The sequence below is a fragment of the Barbus barbus genome (genome assembly GCF_936440315.1).
Source record: "Barbus barbus genome assembly, chromosome: 36".
Lineage (NCBI taxonomy): Eukaryota > Metazoa > Chordata > Actinopteri > Cypriniformes > Cyprinidae > Barbus > Barbus barbus.
In genome coordinates, this window is record NC_136714.1 from 468,495 (window position 1) to 487,281 (window position 18,787).

Genomic DNA, 18,787 nt, shown 5'->3' on the forward strand with positions numbered 1-18,787 from the left:
GACGTCGGCATGACGTATTTATGAAAAATGGCGGCTACCCGCAGCAGTGAGTTCGGCGACTTGGTTCAAATTAAAAAAGAGCTTATTTCTATTATAGCGCGGTGTAAGGAAAGAGGACTCGTCCACAGTCTGAAATGGTAAGAGAGATTCTATTCATAGTTCAACACATGCCAGGAATACAGACCCTTATTTAATTACACATCCTTTTGTGTGACCGTTAGTTAGCATGACAGCTAATAATGAAATAAAGAGATATTAGAGCTGTTATTATATACTAATATAGACTGTACTGTCAGAGATATTAGAATATAAATACGACACGAGGAGATGATCTGGAAACTGTTCTCTGTGCTAATGTTGTGTTTTATTGTATGGGGTTTTGATATAACTGTTCATTGTTGTTTAAAACGGGTTTTATTTTCTGTGTAGTTTACAATAGGCTTCTGAATATTAAATATGAGGAATTTGTCTTGAAGAAGCTTCCAGTAAAAAAAAAAAGACAAATAATAATGCAATATATAAAATAATAATGCAATAATGTACAATAAGTGGAGATGGATGTGTATAAATCAGTCAAAAGCTTCTGAACAGAGAGATTATTACAGTAAAATTGTGAAATATTATTGCTATTTAGAATAACTGTTTTCTGTTTGAATATCTGTTAATCTGTCATTTATTTCTGTGATCAAAGCTGTATTTGATGAATGAAACATAATATAACCTAACATAACGATCAAAGCATCATTACTGCAGTCTTCAGTGTCACATGATCTTCAGAAATCATAATAATATACTGATTATTATCAAGACACATGGATGCTTTAAATGGATAAAGTGATGATAAAGATATTTATAATGTTACAAAAGATTTCTCTTTCAGATAAATGCTGTTCTTCTGAACTTTCTATTCATCAAAGAAACCTGAAAAAATTCTACTCGGATGTTTTCATCCATAATAATAATAATAATAATAATAATAAATGTTTTTGAGCAGCAAATTAGAATGATTTCTGAAGGATCGTGTGTCTGGAGTAATGATGCTAAAAAATAAAGTTTTGAAATCACAGGAATAAATAACATCTTAAAATATATTTAAGTAGAAAGCAGTTATTTTAAATAGTAAAAATATTTGCTGTATTTTGGATTAAATAAACACAGGTTTGGTGAGCAGAAGAGACTTCTTTAAAAAACATTTACTGTTCAAAACGTTTGACAGGAAGTGTATGCAAATGAATTGTATTGTTCTGCAGGGTGTAAACAACAACAATAACCTGGTGTTTGTGTTTCAGGGCGTCTGAGCTGGCGTTTTCTTTGGATCCGCTTCCTCTGAACGAGATCCCTCCAGCGCCGGAGCTCACCGAGGTCAGTCTGGATCCTGAACATAGGAGACACATGTGAATAACAGACGTAAGCTGGATGTGTCCACTGACCGCCACCTTCTTTCTTCCAGGAGGACGCCCGGGATTTAGATGCCCTTTGTCTGGCAAAATCATACTTTGACCTGAAGGAATATGATCGAGCTGCATATTTTCTCCGTGGCTGCCGGAGTCAGAAAGCATATTTTCTCTATATGTATTCGCGCTACCTAGTGAGATCTTGCACTCTTGTTTCTATGTGAATATTTTAGATCCGTTCTCTTTGGAGATGACATGTGAACAAAGCAATATACTTCTTTCTTCTCTCAGTCAGGCGAAAAGAAGAAAGATGACGAGACCATCGACAGCCTGGGTAAGAGTAAGCGTTTTAAACAGTGTTTCCAGCCGAGGTCGTCTCCACTGCTCCCATCGTAAGCATGTGTTTGGTTGCAGGTCCTTTGGAAAAGGGTCAGGTCCGAAACGAAGCGCTGCGAGAGCTCAGGGTGGAGCTGAGCAAGAAACACAGCGCCGGAGAGCTGGATGGATTTGCACTCTATCTGTAAGCAAATTAGTTCTCAAATAGTGGCTTGTGGCCCAAAAATGGATTGCAGGTCTGTTCTGATTGGTTTGCAGATTGAGTACAGAGTAGAAAATATTTGAGAACCACTGGTTGTAAAAAAACAAAAAACTGATCATCTTGAAAATGTAGTTAATATTGTGAGGGATGCACATCAGTTCTTCAGTCTGGTGCTCATGAGAGCTCCTGGAGATTTGTCTCTCAGTGTGACCCATAAAATATAACTATAAACAGTACAATAATTAATGATAGTATTATTGCACTTTATTTCGTTTATTTTTCAAATAAAATAAAGTGTGGTAATACTATTAGATTTTAAAATAAAAAAAGCATGAAATGAAAAAAATATGATTTTGTTATTATTATTTTATAGTACACAAAAACAATACAATGCTTTTTTTCACACTTTTGCTTTTATTTTATTTTTTTACTTTAAAAAATATATATATATGAAATTTCAAACCTAAAATCAGCAAAAAAATCAATCGATTATAGCGCCGTGAATGAAGCGTCACAGTTTTGCGTTTTGCTCTGAAATCAGCAGTGCATACAGTAGCCTAGATTTGAATGGAAATGTTATACAGTATTACAGTTACTCATCTAAAACAGTGATTGTGCATTAACAGCTGGCAGTCATGTCATTTTATTTCCACTTCTGTCGGGCATGTGCACCTGCGCACCACTTACAGTCAAAGCTAAATTTATTCAGACACCTTCAACATTTCTCACATTATATCACAGTTTATTCTCTATAGTTTAGAAAGCGGTAATAAAATATGAGAAGAACTCAGAGTTAAACTGCGTCAGAACAAATTGATCTTGATAATGTCAGATAACTTTGATAGAAAGGTGTGTAATGAACTGGGTTGAATAGCTGTCAGCTGATAAATTTAAGAACACAATTAGATAAAACCAATTTAGCTCAACTAATTACCAAACAATGCTTCATTTTGTTCAGTCTGTGGTGGAAAAACATCACATTAGCAATTAAAGAAAAACACTAAAGCAAAAAAAAAAAAAAGCTCCGGTCAAAGTGTCTTGAATAATATTTTACTGGTAGTCCACTGTATGAAGAATTTTTGGGTGTAATATGTCACATCTTACTTTATTTTCCTCTCCTCACTTACATAAATGAACTATAGTGTCCTGCAGCCACTAGTAAAACAATGATGAAAAAATGATATCTGGTGTCTGAATAATGTTTGGTTTGACTGTTTGTGCATCCCTCAATATCCTCCTTATTTGACACCAGTTATGGGGTGGTTCTGCGGAAGCTGGATTTGCTGAAGGAGGCGGTGGAGATCTTTGTGGCGGCGACACATGCGCTTCCTCTGCACTGGGGGTCGTGGCTGGAGCTCTGCAATCTCATCACCAACATCGAAATGGTACATGTTTTCCCAAACCGACAGTGTGCTTTGTGGTTCATGGCGTGCACACTGAAACAGAAACCGGTCTCTGTTTTGTGTTTCCCAGCTGAAGTCCCTGTCTCTGCCGGACTGCTGGGTGAAGGATTTCTTCATGGCACACATGTACACCGAGCTGCAGATGATCAAAGAGGCGCTGCAGAAATACCAGAGCCTCATGGAGGCAGGCTTCGCTAAAAGCACATACATCATCTCCCAGATCGCCGTGGCTTACCATAACATACGAGGTGGGCCATATTTGCAGAAGATACGTAAACCTAAAGTTTAGTTTTTACTGATTGTTTATACATTTGGCTACATTTGATCTTTTTATCCGAGGTTTTAAAACCATTAAAAGGCATTTTATAGGTTTAAAAATATAGCTGTTGGAGTTTAATTTAATACATAATTTAATGAAATTCAATTAAGGCCTTGTTTCACAGACAAGGCTTAGATGAAGCCAGGATTAGGCCTTATTCAATTTAGGACATTGGAGTAGTTTTTTTTTTTTTAGAGGTGTGATTATGGTTTACCTTACAGGGCTGTACAGTGTGACAGACGATAAAATCAGTCTGTGCGATTAATTAATTTACCACAGTAGCACGCATGCGATGCAGTTTTGCAATGTGTGTGAGCCTGTTTGCAAACCTGTTGTCCAAAGAGAACATTTACTTGTTTTTAGTTCAGAATTACTTAATAACATCAGTCAAGTGTTTGAAATAACTTCCTCTTGTGATCTGGCATGGTTTAATGTCACGGAATGAGGCAGAAAGCATGCTATTATAGTAGTCTATACAGTGATAGAAGGCCAAGTCGATTAACATGCGTTATGAATTAACGCTGCAACAAATTATTATTTTGATAATCGATTAATATAACTATTATAAGAGCGATTAATCGAATAATCATCGATCATTTCCCCGATTAATCAGTAGACTTTGATTGATTATTCAGCTTTTGCAATTTAATCCTTGTGCGTCAGTTTACACACAGTTACACACAGGTTCATAGAGGACAAAAATGTAAACACAAATAAACACAAATAAGTTGTAAAAAATTAAAACCAAAAAAGTTATAGAGGTTTAAGTTTATGAAAATGATTTATGAGCAATTTTGTATATAAAATATATATTTTATAAAACATTTTGAACTCAAAAACTGATAGAAAATCAAAGCCATAAATCTAAACAAGTTTGAGGTTGATATCTCAAAAAATGAGCTTTTAGTCAGATTTTGTTTGGGTGCAGTACCAGACGTTTCCCAGTAGAGTCCAGCAAAGCTCTGCTGGTGCACACAGCGCTGGGATTTGTGATTCGCAGTACAGTATAATTTCTCTCTCTCAAACATTACAGGTGCACACACACAAGCACACAAAAATTGTATTTAGGACACACATACCAACACACCCATACAATTATAGCTGCATTATCCAGTTGACACTATAATAGACTATAATATGCATAAGCAGAAAACAGGAATAAAGCGAGTATTTGCTTTATATGCCAAACTTGAAAAAATTGTAAAAAATGCCCTGGGATTAAAAAAATGCAGTTTTAATGGGTTTCAGTGTTGACCTTTTGTCCTTTAGGTACAAAAAAATAGTTCCTCAGGACCTTGTGTAAAATAATTTATTAAAGGAAATGGTAAAATATAAAAAACATTCCAATAAAAATACACACCTGTGCCAAAATTTATGCAGTTGGCATTGACATTATGTAATTACAATTATACAATTAATTTATACAAATAAATATATTTGGCACACAAAATGAGATGACAGACAGAGAAACTGATTCAGCATGTAATTAGCTACATGGAAAAATAACTGAATGACATCATTCGGCCTAACATCTCCTTTTGTAAGTTATATGGATAAGAAACAAAATAAAGGTACGTGATGAGACGTTTTATTTTTGGATAAACTATTTTATTCGCAACATAATCTCTCTTAAAATACCTTATAGTGTTATGAGAATCAAAACAGTCCTGAGCTAGATCAAGCTTTGATTTCTGCAAACCAAACTATCACTTTAATCAAATATTTTTTTCCCACTAATAAAAAGATTTTATCATTAGTCTATATCTCCACACTGGAGAGCTACACTGACTCTAGTTTTTTATGATGCAATGGGAAGTCGTGGCCTAATGGTTAGAGAGTCGGACTCGTAATCCAAAGGTTGTGGGTTCGAGTCTCGGGCCGGCAGGGATTGTAGGTGGGGGGAGTGAATGTCCAGCGCTCTCTCCACCCTCAATACCACGACTGAGGTGCCCTTGAGCAAGACACCGAACCCCCAACTGCTCCCCGGGTGCCGCAGCATAAATGCCCACTGCTGTGTGTGTGTGTGTGTGTGTGTGTGTTCACTGCTGTGTGTGTGTGTGTGTGTGTGTGTTCACTGCTGTGTGTGTGTGTGTGTTCACTGCTGTGTGTGTGTGTGTGTTCCACATCACTGTAATCAGATGCTTTCTTAACTGCTGCTTTTTCACCGCTGTCAGTTTTTGTTTATTTCTTATTGAGAAAAGCGCAGCATATATTTGCATATTCATCCAATGCCGCTCAGCATATGTCGACAGATAATGTCAACTAATCATTTCAGCTCTATTATATACTTTATTCTTCTAAAAATCCCTGAGATGGCTTGAAGAACACAGATAAACATAGTCACAATCGCATGTTTATTGTATTGTTTTTCTCCAGCATAGAGAAGTGTCCAGCTGTTTTTTCAAAACAGTTCATGTACAGCCCTGCCTTACATGTTCATGCCTCTAAATGCAGACTTGAAGCCCTCGTTTATGTTTGAACAGCCAGATTGCAATCTTGAGTTAATCACCCACACAATCTTATTCCTAAATGACAAAGATTCTGCCAGACTATTCAACCTTTGACAAGTACAATCGATGACACTGTGACTCTGAAATCTGTGTTTATGATGCAAGTTAAGACGGCTCAAACATGCATATTAGTCTGGGCTTAAGCGTCGTCTGTGAAACTGGGCTCAACTCAAGTAGATAAAAAACAGGATGAGGAAAAGGCAATTATCTTAATATTATCTGCCTCATTGTTTCTCCAGATATTGATCAAGCATTATATCTGTTCAATGAACTCCGGGAACAGGATCCTTTCCGCATCGAGAACATGGACACCTTCTCCAACCTACTTTATGTGCGGGTGAGAGCTGCTGATGTTTTCTGAATGCATCTTACTATGTATGCTTTTATTAATGACTTTAAAATGTTTAATCATAATGCTATAACTCTTTCAGATCTTTCAGTAAAAATAACTTCTTCTGGACTTTTTTTCTGATGCCGTTTGCTGGACTTCTCCAATCGTTTAGTCTGCTTAAACCCAGCCTTTTCTTATAATTAAACTGCATTCATTTTGAGAGCAACACCCACAATTCATAATCCAATCCACAGCCACCTTACACCTTTTTTGTTTTTTGCTATAATCTGTTACAGATGTATATGAAAGAAAAGCTCACTACTATTTAATTGCAACTATAAAAACTCATGCAAGATCCTCAGTGCATGATCAGAAATGTAGTTTTCTTAAGCAGTTAGCACATTACTAAGCAAACACTCATCATTTTCTACCCTTCATGTTGTTCCAAACCCTTTAGACCTTGGATAATCTTTGAAACACAAGATATTTTTAATGAAATAAGAGGTTTCTGTTCTACTAAAAGTGCAAGTAACCAAAACTTAGAAGGTCCAAAAAGGTCATAAAGGCATTGTAAAACCAATCCATATGAAGCGAGTGGTTTAATCCAAGTCTTATGAGGAGACACGGTCACTTTATACGATGAGCAGATGTATTTTAGGCTTTTATTTACATCTGTGATGATCTACACACATACATAGAGCATATGGCAAATATAGAAGCTTGTGAAAGTCCTCTACTCAAAGACTAACTCAAAAGACAAACAGGTTTAAGGAGGATTGGACTGAGATCTTAAAACTATGTGTTTCTGGGTCAGATATCCAAGTTTTGAAGTAAAATAATGAGAGGTTATCTGCTGATTTTAGTAGGCAATGCTCTGTTAAGCTCCAGTGTTTGTCTGTTGTCAGAGCATGAAGCCGGAGCTCAGTTACCTGGCTCACAATCTGGTGGAGATCGATAAGTACAGAGTGGAGACGTGCTGCGTCATCGGTGAGGATGAGGAACCAGTTTGACATCGCTGTACACCTCTGTCTGATTCTCAACTCTCTGGGACATTTGTTCAATAATTTTTTTAAATAATTTTTAGAATTTAGATTTTATGATACTATGCAATATTTATGCAATTTTTATTAGCTTTTTTTCCCCACGGTCATTTACACTGCAAAAAAATATGTTCTTCCTTAGTAATTTTGTCTTGTATAAATATCTAAAAATTCTTGAATCAGGATGCATTTACTTGACAAGTAAAATAACTTAAGATATTGTCTTGTTTTCTGGAAAAATTATCCAAATTTAGTTTTTGCTTAAAACAAGTCAAACATATCTGCCAATGGGCCAAGAACACAAATGTTGTTTAGCCTTTGGATTGATAATTTTTCTTACCCCATTGGCAGATAATTTTGCTTGTAAATGCATCCTGATTCAAGAACATTTATATATTTATACTAGAAAACAAGACAAAAATACTAAGGAAGAAGATAATTTTTTGCAGTGTGTGACTGTGAAGGCACCAAGTGTTACTTGTTCTTTTTTCCCGACCCTTTAACATATCTGAATCATGTCCATGTTTATTTTGTGTGTTCACATAGCTAATGCAACAAACGTCACCAGGTGTCATCCCATTCTGATGAAGCAACATTGAAAACATACTATGTTTAGTTCAGTTCTGACTAAAGAGGCCCCGAGGGTTCGGCGGGATTGTAAAGCGGAGGATGTTATTGAATAATTTCTCCATATACTCTAAACAGTTTGCCTTCCAGCTAGCAGATGTTTGATTTCTTGAACAGGGATGTGAGAAAAACAACAGACTAGAAAATCCGGTTTGTTGAGGAAATAGTGTATCTGTGGAATCAATCATCACCAGCTCTCATTAGTCTCTTCTGAAGCGTGTGTTTGGTCGTCCGCTCACAGGTAACTACTACAGTCTGCGCTCTCAGCACGAGAAGGCCGCCCTGTATTTCCAGCGGGCTCTGAAGCTGAATCCACGCTGTCTGGGGGCCTGGACCCTCATGGGTCACGAGTACATGGAGATGAAGAACACCTCGGCTGCCATCCAGGCCTACAGGTATCCGGCTGAAAGCCTCCAATCAGTACTGCTTCACTAAGGCTTTTTGTCCAAAAAACATCACATTATTCAGCTTTCTCTAGAAACTGAATGGCATATCACTATGAGAGCAAATTATTCATAGAGGTGCCCAAACTTTTGCTTAAAACTCTGTGTGTGTGTGTGTATATATATATATATATATATATATAATTATTATTATTTTTTTTTTTAATTGGACTGTCCAGGTTTACTTGTATTTTAAAAATTATTTTTGTCATGAAAATAGCATATGATGCTGACATGGCATTAAATAAAAATATACTACTACTAAAACTGTATACTGTATATACATACAAACTATCGTTTGGGGACAATAAAATTTTTTTTTTTTTGGGAAGCAGATTAATACTTCTGTTCATCAAGGATGCATTAAATTGACCAAAAGTGACAGTAAAGACCTTTACATTGTTAGATAAAATTAATATAAATGCTGTTCTTTTTTACTTTCTATTCATCTGTCAATCCTGAAAAATAAAATGTATCACTGTTTCCATAAAAATATTGTGCAGCACAACTGTGTTCAACATTGATAATAATCAGAAATGTTTGTTGATCAGTAAATCAGTATATTATTATGATTTCTGAAGATCATGTGACACTGAAGACTGGAGTAATGATGCTGGAAATACAGCTGCAGATCATTATTTTGTTATATTATGTTTTTACATAAATACATAAGACTACAAATGTAAAAAAAAACGCCAAATATTGTTCTATAATAACTATATATATATATATATATATATATATATAAACAAATATCAGTATGAATTAAATAATAAATACATTGAAATAAATAAATGTGATACTTTTTTTGTTCTTGTCTCTTAGACATGCGATTGAAGTGAACAAGAGGGACTACCGGGCCTGGTACGGACTCGGACAGACCTACGAGATCCTCAAGATGCCCTTCTACTCGCTCTACTACTACAGAAAAGCTCATCAGCTGAGGTGAAGACGTCACCAGCATCACTCGTTCTGTGTTCCTCAGCATCAGCTGACTTCTGCTGTGTTTGTGATGGTTTCAGGCCTAATGACTCGCGAATGCTCGTCGCTCTCGGGGAATGCTACGAGAAACTCTCTCAGCAAGTGGAGGCCAAGAAGGTAAAGCGGCGACTCTTGAGCACTGAAGCAGATTGTGTGTGTAGTATGCTGCTAACGCTCTGTTCTGACGGCTTCAGTGTTACTGGAGGGCGTATTCAGTCGGTGATGTGGAGAGGATGGCTCTTCTGAAGCTGGCCAAGTGAGTGTGTTTTCCTCAGGAGTGTGTTGTGTGAGTGCTGCTGGTGCTTTCAGTGAAACCGTGTGTGTGTGTGTGTGTCTTCAGGCTTCATGAGCAGCTGAATGAATCTGACGACGCTGCACAGTGCTACATCATCTACATCCAGGACATTTTCTCATGTGGTGTAAGTTACTAGATTTCAGTTCATAAATCTCTCACAGGTTCTCTTTTGCCAAACCAGACGTCTTACAGCAGCGTTTGACTTCCTTGTTCTAGTGAGTGTTCTGTAGGAAATAATGCGGGCAAGGCTCATTCCCAGCTAACAGTGTTTGGTTCCCAGAACGTTCGTTTATGGTTATTCTAACGTTAATCTAACATTCTCCTAATGTTAATGTAATGTTAGTTTTTGGTTCCCAGAAGTTATTTTGTCAAGGTTTGTTTAGTGTTCGCCAGGAAAGTTTTCTTTATGGAAATAGAACGTTAGTTTCTGGTTTGTATAATGTTGTTATAACGTTCTCTTAACATCGTAACGTTTTCCTAACATCTTTACTCTGATATGATCTGTATGGACGCCTAATCAGTATTATAAAACCATATCTTGTTTTTATCTATTGTTTAAAATAATCTGAGCACATCAGCTATCATATAAGATTAAATCCTTCCATAACGGGGTAAATTACCCCGATTTAACATTTCTTCAGCACCAAATAATGTGACTGCAGCACAATGTATTACTCTCATAACTATATTCATTTTAAGTAATCATTCAATAAAGAGATCGATAAACGAAATGACCATTAATTTTTTATTTTCGTGAGTGCAGTAAGATGAAACAAACCCTCGAAGTTATGATCTGTGCTTAACCCTGACTTAATATTATAACTTAAAACCTGTTTGGATTGATCTAATTTCTATATTTTAATAAATGCTGCATTCAACGAATTTCAGGGCTCTGTATAGTTCATTACACAAAAACATCTGCAATGCTTTCATCGGAAAGATAGTTTTACAGATGGTTATAAAAATAACTGAGAAATAACCATTAATGAACCTTCTCGATAAATCATTTTTAGGTTATTTTAAAAACAACCACCAGGGGAATGTTACTTTATGGTTGCAAAAAAAACAAAAGCCCTAAAAAGAACGTTCCCCTAACGTTAGTATTTGGTTCCCAAAAAATAACCAATTGGGAACAAAAAACTAACTTTAGGGGAACGTTCTGTGTTTTTCTGAGTGATGTTGAGGTAATTCTGCACCTTGGCAGAGTAAGCTGAAGACGTGACTGATGTGTGAAGTGGCAGAGATCTGTGTGATGAAGGTGTGTGTGTGTGTGTGTGTCTCAGGAGCAGCTGGAGCACGCTGAGGTCAGCACCGCTCTGAGGTATCTGGGTCAGTACTACTTCAAGAACAAGCTGTACGACGAGGCCTCTCTCTGCGCTCAGCGCTGCTGCGATTATAACGACGTGAGTTTCTCTTCATCAGTCCACTCACAACTCAGGGATGCAAACTCGTCACCTTTCAGGAAAATGTGCATTTTCAATCCAAAACTGGTCATGTGAGTGATTCGTGTAGATCTGGTGAGTTAAGTGGTGTTTTTACAGTACAAACTCAGTTCTGTCCTCAAATCCAAGGGCTTTCAAACCGGGTTGGCAGATCTGTGTATCAAAACCAGCCCAAGTGCTGCTCAAAACCAGCCTAATTGCATTCCAGGCTAAACTGCTCCTAAATAATGTTCTGGTGGGCTCTCAAAACCTCTTTCCAGGATGTTCCACATCAGGAGGAGTTGTATTCCAGGGGCCGAGGACATATTTCTGCAGTGTTGAGTATTGTAGCCAATCACAGGCGTCTCTGTTGAAAGCATTGGCCAATCAGAGGTGTTTAGTTACTTTCTTCCACTCCTGATGAGTTTGCATCTCTGAGAACTAGTGCAGTAATCTGTTTATTAAATACATTTAAATATTATTTCTGGTCAATTAACACTAGATGGTAGAATTTGCAGACTAACATGTTTTTAGCATATGGTTGAAGGTTAACATCTAGCATGTTTAGCATGTTGTTGGAACTTTTTAACATGATTAAACATTTAGCTTACTGTTGCTAGCATGTTTTAGCTTTTTTTTTTAGAAGCTGATAGTATGCTGCTAACATGTTTTAATATTGCTAGAATGTTTTAACGCTTGGCTAGAATAAGTTATCATGTCATTGGCATGTTTTAGAATTTGGCTAGCATAATTACACATGCTGCTAGCATAATTAGGATGTAGATGTCAGCATGTTTCTAGCATGTTTTAGTATTTTTCTAGAAGTTGATGCATTTTGCTATGTTTGAACATTTTTATATGTTAATGGAATGTAAACAGACATTGTTTGCATTATTTAGCATGTTTTAATATGGTTAGGGTGTTAGATGTGAACATGTTTGGACTTTTTTTTAAGAAGTTTCTGGTATATATTTGTCAGTGTGTTTTAGGATGTTAGCATGTTTTTTTAAGTTGATAGTATGTTATGTTATTAGCATGTGTTAACATTTTTATATAAATTGGTAGAATGTTTCTAGAGGTTTCTGGGATGTTGCAAGATTGTTAGAGTATGGTAACGTGTTTTAACATGTTAGCATATCTTAGACAGACAGTTAGCTTAAAGGCGTGGGTTTAGATGTGAATGTCACTAGTTTAAACAGAGGATCAGAGGCAACATGATTAGAATCTGTAAACTACAGCAAATACTGACAGACACATTTGGAGAAAAATCAGTTTAGTTGAATAAGTCTATTTCTAGCTGTTAATCTTTGATAGAGTTTCTGCAGCGTGGAACAGAGGCGAGTGTAATTAGTGGTGTAACCTGTGGAACTGGTTTGCTAATTACTGTTTTCAGGCGCGAGAGGAAGGCAAGGCCTTGTTGAGGCAGATCTCTGCGGTGCGAGAGCAAGGAGAGCCTTCATCCACAGACCTGAGCCTGCCCTGCGTCTTCAACCCCCTGCCCAACAACACCACACCGGTCAGGAGAGTATCTCCACTCGACCTGTCCTCCGTCACACCCTGACACCGCAGTAAAACACTGTAAATAACCCTCTGTACAGACAACACTGCCTGTTATAGCAAATAAACTCATCACACATTGACAGTTGAGTGTTTTATTACAAAACGCACCCTTTTTGGTTTGATTTTGCAGTGGAAAGACATTCAAAAGTGACAAACATCTCTAACTACAGCAACCTTCCCAAACGCATGCAAAATGTGCAAAAGAGGAATAAAAGGAGGAATGTAGTGCTAAAATCTGCATTTGGCCACTTACAAACACACCAAAGAAACACAAAAGACTTGCATGTGTACTTGATGACAATAACACTGAATTCTTAACTAATTCATCAAACTCTTTCATGAAGAGAATCTTTATGTTCAGCTTTACATAACATTTCGAAGACACAAAAATAAAAACAGCATGTATGGAAAATAGAAAAGGGGATAATAGCCTTTAGGAAAGTAGTTGGAATCAATACTTTATCTACATTTTGATTTGGTTTGCATACATGTGTGTGTGTGTATATATATATATAAAAAACAAACAGCATGTAGGGAAAATAAAACAGGTAATAGCCTTTGCTCTTCAAATGACAGTTTCACAATAGAAATCCTTGAACACAAAGTTTGAAAACTCCCATCAAAATAAGGTCCATTTGCATGTCACAAGGCCACCTGATTACAGACAGAAATATAAAAACGGAGATATAAAAGCTAATATTTGAAGCGGAGCTGGACGGGAGTGGACGGAGGCGACGGCTGGCGAGAGCGCAGCACGCGGGTGTACGGTGTGCCCGGCTCAGCCCGCTGCCGCGAGGGGAAGAACGAGCGGAAGAAGGGCCGTTTCTCCGGAGGCTGGTTCTCTGCAGCACAGCCTCTCTTCTTGCAGGAGCTGGACGCTGGAGGAGGCTGACCGCTCTGTGACCGCATCAGCTGCTCATCCTTCCTGCGCAGATCTGCTTTGACCAGCTGCAGACTGGTGTACAGCTCCACCAGCATCTGATCCTACAAACACAGAGCGAGAGGAGAGTTTTAGTGCACTACATAGAGTGCATTAAAATCATTTAATGCACAGCTAGCCGTGGATTATTCTGCTTATACCATGGTCCCTTGCCAGCATTGATAATGAAGTTTACAGTGAAATATCTGACCGGAAGGGTAGGTTACGGCTCGTTAGCTCTAACATTCTGTCCACTTCAAATCAGATAGTGGAACACATGTAGCAGAACGACAATAAAGCTCTACTTGAACTTGAACATCAGAGCTCAGACAGAGCGTAAGGTTTGGCTGGATTGAGGCGTGATCTTTGGGGTGTTGTTACCTGTTTGGCGAGTTTGCTGTCGGCTGAGGAGAGAGCGATGCGCAGCTTCTCTCCGTCGGTGTTACGACAGCATGCTCGTTCTCCAGACTGCAGCTTCACACCCAGCATCTGGAGCTCCATCCGCAGCTGCTTCAGGTTCTACACACACACACACACACACACACACACACGTTGGTTTTTGTGGTTTATGGGGACTCTCATAGGTGTAATGGTTTTTATACTGAACAAACTATGTGTGCTATTGCCCTACACCAACCCTACACCTAAACTTAGCCCTCACAGGAGACTTTGTGCATTTTTAGATTTTCAAAAAAACACCATTTAGTATGTTTTTTAAGCCTTTTGAATTACGGGGACATAGGCAGTGTCCTCATAAACCACCTTCATATTGTAATACCTCTGTCATACCCATGTCATTATACAAATTTGTGTCCTCATAAACCACATAAACATGCACACACACACACACACACACACACACACACACACACACACAACATTGGAAATCATGCCAGTAATCAACAGTGGAGGATCTGACTCCGTGCCATCAAGCGCCCCCTGGAGGAACAAACAGTAGGATCATCTCCCACACAAACACTAGTAGCTAGGCCTATTGCTATAAACAATATATCGACTTATACATGGCCTCAATCATTTCTGGTGATGCAATATATTGCCCATTATATTTACATAAAAATGAATGTCACCATGTTTTTTTGCAGCTTCTTGTACAAAACGTGGCATAGTCATGAGGTGCTAGTTCAAATTAAAAAATTGCTTCTACAAAAACAATAATAATTAATCTGCAGATATGGCCTTGTTTAGGATCTGACTGTGTTTTTCAGCAATAGTGTGCACCCTTAATTTACAGAGAAAAGAAGGTCACGGAAAAATCTCCAGACAAGTTCTTTGTGCATTTTCTTTTTTTCTATGGTTACTTTGCACTTTTTGTTAGAAAATGTTTATTTACTATTTATTCAAGTATCTAATATTTAGATAATTTCCATGATCTACATGTTCTTAAGAATTAAAAGTTTGTTGTCACTGTGTTATATAATAGCAACACTTCAGAGTCTGAAAATATAACAAATCTCCATTACTTTTCAACTCGTTTTACAAAAATAGCTCAAGGGTTGAATCGCTCCAAAACACGGGAATATGGAAATAACTTCTGATCACACTTCAAACGTGCTGCAAAAGTATTTTTGTCTGGTTTCCAGTCTAAAGATTACTAAATCAAAAGAATTCAATAAATCCGTCATCATGTTCTCTGTGAAACTGATCAAAATGAAGTGAGTTTATGATTAAAACAAGAACAAATATCTGCTAATGGTCTCGGGAAAATCAGCTTCAATCACAAGGCAAAACAAGTTTTCACTCTCAGAACGACAGATGTCTGTTCTTATTTTAAAGCAGCTACATTTTGATTGACTTCTCAGAAAACAAAACATATTGCATCTCCAGTAAATCTGTATTGGAAAAGATGACAAAAATACTGAGGAACATGTTGATATTTTGCAGTGCATGCAACATTTAATGCCATGACTTTATGCTGTGATTTTTTAGGCCTTAATTTGTAGGAGGATGAATTAAGACTTGAGACTCCTAGAAATCAGCATTTGAGACCCTGTCACGTTCAGCTCTTCCAAAGCTTTCACTTTCTAGCTGTACTACTCTAAACCACATCTGAACTATATTTTGAGCGCTTAGGGGTGTGCGATAGACAAAAAAAATATTTTCTGGGATTTTATCGATAACGATAATTAGACAAGACGAGTGTGTTATTGAACTGGTATCTTAAACTGACTCCTAACATTTGTGATATTCTTCATATTCAACCAAATTCATCTTTGCAATGCAGAGGAAACACAGAAGAGGCATTTAGATGCGTTTCCACACTGTTTAATGCAGAACATGAATGCATTTATCCTGCAATTACAAATGCATAAATAATGGTTTGATATTCTAAACATAAAACGTTGAAAACCGATATTTGAAATTTAAATAAAAAGATACTTTAAATGTGAAATTAAAACCGCCGGCAGGTGGCAGCAAGTCACTGTTAAGAAGTGAATCATTGAGACTGAACCGAATCATTTAAAGTTGATTCATTCAGAGACGAAACACCGTCATGTTGCTCAGACACACAAAACAGTGCTGTGGCTGTGTTTGAAATCATTTTTGTTGTCCAAATGGAGGAAAAACAGGAAATTTGGTCTCTTAATTAACTTCTTGATTTTTTACAGCAGTTCAATAAACGATATCACATTTGTAATCATGATAATTTTTTGGAGAAAAAAAGTCACTCTTCCTGTGAAATTGATTAACTATATGAAGTGGTATAAAAATATATAAATTTTCTGACCCCGATGTCTTGAATTTTGTGATCATTGTAAATGCATTTTAGTAGACTGAATTAGAGGCTGAACGATTGATCGGCCAATTTTTGGCATATTTTAAATTAATCTGCTTTGGCCGATTGTGCTGCAAATTAGGCCGATTTATAGGCCGGTGCATCTGCGGGCAGGTAAGTGTTGTTGTGAGAACTTCTCTCCCTCTGCGTGAGACGGAGCAGCTCACACTCTGCAGCAGCGCCTTTTCACACAGAGCTTCTCGAAAGCATAATTACATTTTACCCTACTAGAATCGACGCCGACCATGCTTATCATATTCAACAAGTGCAAAAAGTCAAAACTTCTGGGCTGGCTAAAACGTGCACATTAACTTTCCTCATGAAATGTGTGTGTGGGTCCGACAATAGCCTCCATGATGTCATCGCTCGCCAGTGCACTCTTAAGCAGTTATGAGCAGCAGGCTGTGTAATGTGTGTGAAGCCGGTGTCCTCCAGAGTTTAGCTCCAACCCTAATCAAACACACCTGCCTGTAACTTCCTAGTGATCTTGAAGACATTGATTAGCTGGTTCAGGTGTGTCAGATTAGGGTTGGAGCTAAACTCTGCAGGACACCGGCCCTCCAGGACCGAAGTTGCCCATCCTTGACTTAGATTATGACCATTTGACTTCTAGCAGTGTCCAGTGTTTCCCATACATTGAGTTATTTGTGGCAGCAATAGATTTTCCAAAAGGCTTATACTTCCTTGAATAAACTGAGCACTGCACGTTTCAAAATTAAACTGCAGCAGGGTGTTTTGAATGGTTTTTGCAAAATACTCAATGTCAAATCCCACACCGTTAAAACAATAATTACAATACTATAAATCGCACCCCCACTGAATGATCAATCACTTGTGTGTGTGCTAAACGAGTGAATGCAGATGTACTGACCCTCTGGCCCTCCTGCAGCTTGCGCTCGGCTGAAGTCGTCAGGGTCCCTGTGGAGCCCGCCAGCGGCCCGCTCTCCTGCAGACGCTTCAGCTCTAAACCAGAGTGGATTCAGTTGTAGAAAAATGCAGCTGGTTTTCTCTTTGAATCTTGTTATTTCTCCAGCTTACCGAGCGTCTTCAGGTCCAGCTCCGTCTGCTTCAGGTCCAGCTCGGCTCTACACCGCTCCAGCTCCACGCTCCCGTGATCCGTGTCTCGCCTGTGTGATGAAGCCAAACGCCGCGAGCGCCGTGGAGCGCTGACATCACTCAGAGGCGGGAACATAGGAGCTGGAGCGATATGACCCTCGTCCTTCTCCTTCAGAGCAGCAGTGAGCTCTCGGATCTCTTCATCTCGCTCCTTCAAGACACGAGAAACCGTTAAACTGTCAAAAACTCACGTCCTGTAGCTAGTAATAGCATAACCTTCACTCAGTTGCGTTTAAAAACTGATATTATAATAAAAGTATTATATACACACATAATTAACTTTATTCAGCAACAACATTTTTTTTAAATAAATGCTGTTCTTTTGAACCTTCTCTTCATCTGTGAATCCAGAAAAATAAAATGCATCAGTTTCCACAAAAATATTGAGCAGCACAACTGTGTTTAACATTAATAATCAGAAATGTTTCTTGAGCAGTAAATCAGTATATTAAGGTCCTTGCACACCAAGTTCAAAATTTTCATATGCATTTTTTCGTATTCGTCACCTTAAAATTCAACAGTCCGATGCGTATTAATTAGTGCCATCAAACAATTCATCGCATCCTAAATAAACGTTTGTGTTTACATAATATATGCATGTGTACTGTGTTTATTATGTATATGAATACACACGCATACAGTATATTTTGAAAACATTTACATATAATTTATGTAACTTTTTCATATATAAACAATTTTTCTTAAATTTATACACGCATGTGTTTGTATTTATATATACATACATAAATATACACACATTATGTGAACAAAAACTTTTATTTAGGACACAATTAATCATTTGGCAACAGTATTATTAATTAATCCGTCGGGAAAAGATTTGGCAAAACAGTACTAAATGAGTCTTCAAGCAGTGAGGGTGATTTTGTGGTCTTCTCGTGTCTTAAAAAGAGACAAAGAAAGGAAATATTGGGTCTGTCCAATCCTGAGATATTATATATTGTGATATTATGAGATAATATCACGGGCGATTCAAAGTTTACTTCAGGATGCCAGTGGCTCAGTTTGATGCTTTGCTAGTGATACTAGAGCCACATATTAAAAGACCACCACCAATGTATGTGAACTCTGTGTGCAA

General features: G+C 37.6%; 2 protein-coding genes across 3 annotated transcripts in view; one reads left to right on the forward strand and one right to left on the reverse strand.

Annotated features, from left to right (window-relative positions):
• Positions 1 to 12,943, forward strand: cdc23 (CDC23 (cell division cycle 23, yeast, homolog)). Of its 2 annotated transcripts, none has more exons than XR_013782952.1 (16): positions 1 to 137; positions 1,290 to 1,362; positions 1,451 to 1,588; positions 1,686 to 1,728; positions 1,809 to 1,914; positions 3,185 to 3,317; positions 3,406 to 3,583; positions 6,404 to 6,501; positions 7,401 to 7,482; positions 8,404 to 8,557; positions 9,431 to 9,550; positions 9,628 to 9,703; positions 9,781 to 9,842; positions 9,927 to 10,003; positions 11,140 to 11,284; positions 12,696 to 12,941. XR_013782952.1 is itself a non-coding variant. In XM_079394427.1 (16 exons), exons 1-16 carry the CDS (start codon positions 28 to 30, stop codon positions 12,861 to 12,863), a joined length of 1,740 nt encoding a protein of 579 aa, XP_079250553.1. In that variant the 5' UTR covers positions 1 to 27; the 3' UTR covers positions 12,864 to 12,943. The 2 variants fall into 2 exon arrangements, 1 of the variants encoding a protein (XP_079250553.1); XM_079394427.1 differs by having other exon boundaries at positions 9,927 to 10,005; positions 11,165 to 11,284; positions 12,696 to 12,943.
• kif20a (kinesin family member 20A) overlaps positions 12,941 to 18,787 on the reverse strand; it is a 16,001-nt gene continuing 10,154 nt past the window's right edge. Inside the window, exons 16-19 of the mRNA XM_079394426.1 lie at positions 17,614 to 17,842; positions 17,447 to 17,538; positions 14,163 to 14,300; positions 12,941 to 13,846 (exon numbers count right to left, since the gene is read on the reverse strand). Coding sequence (XP_079250552.1) covers positions 13,556 to 13,846; positions 14,163 to 14,300; positions 17,447 to 17,538; positions 17,614 to 17,842 — 750 coding nt within the window. The 3' untranslated portion in view covers positions 12,941 to 13,555. The remainder of the gene's footprint in view (positions 13,847 to 14,162; positions 14,301 to 17,446; positions 17,539 to 17,613; positions 17,843 to 18,787) is intronic.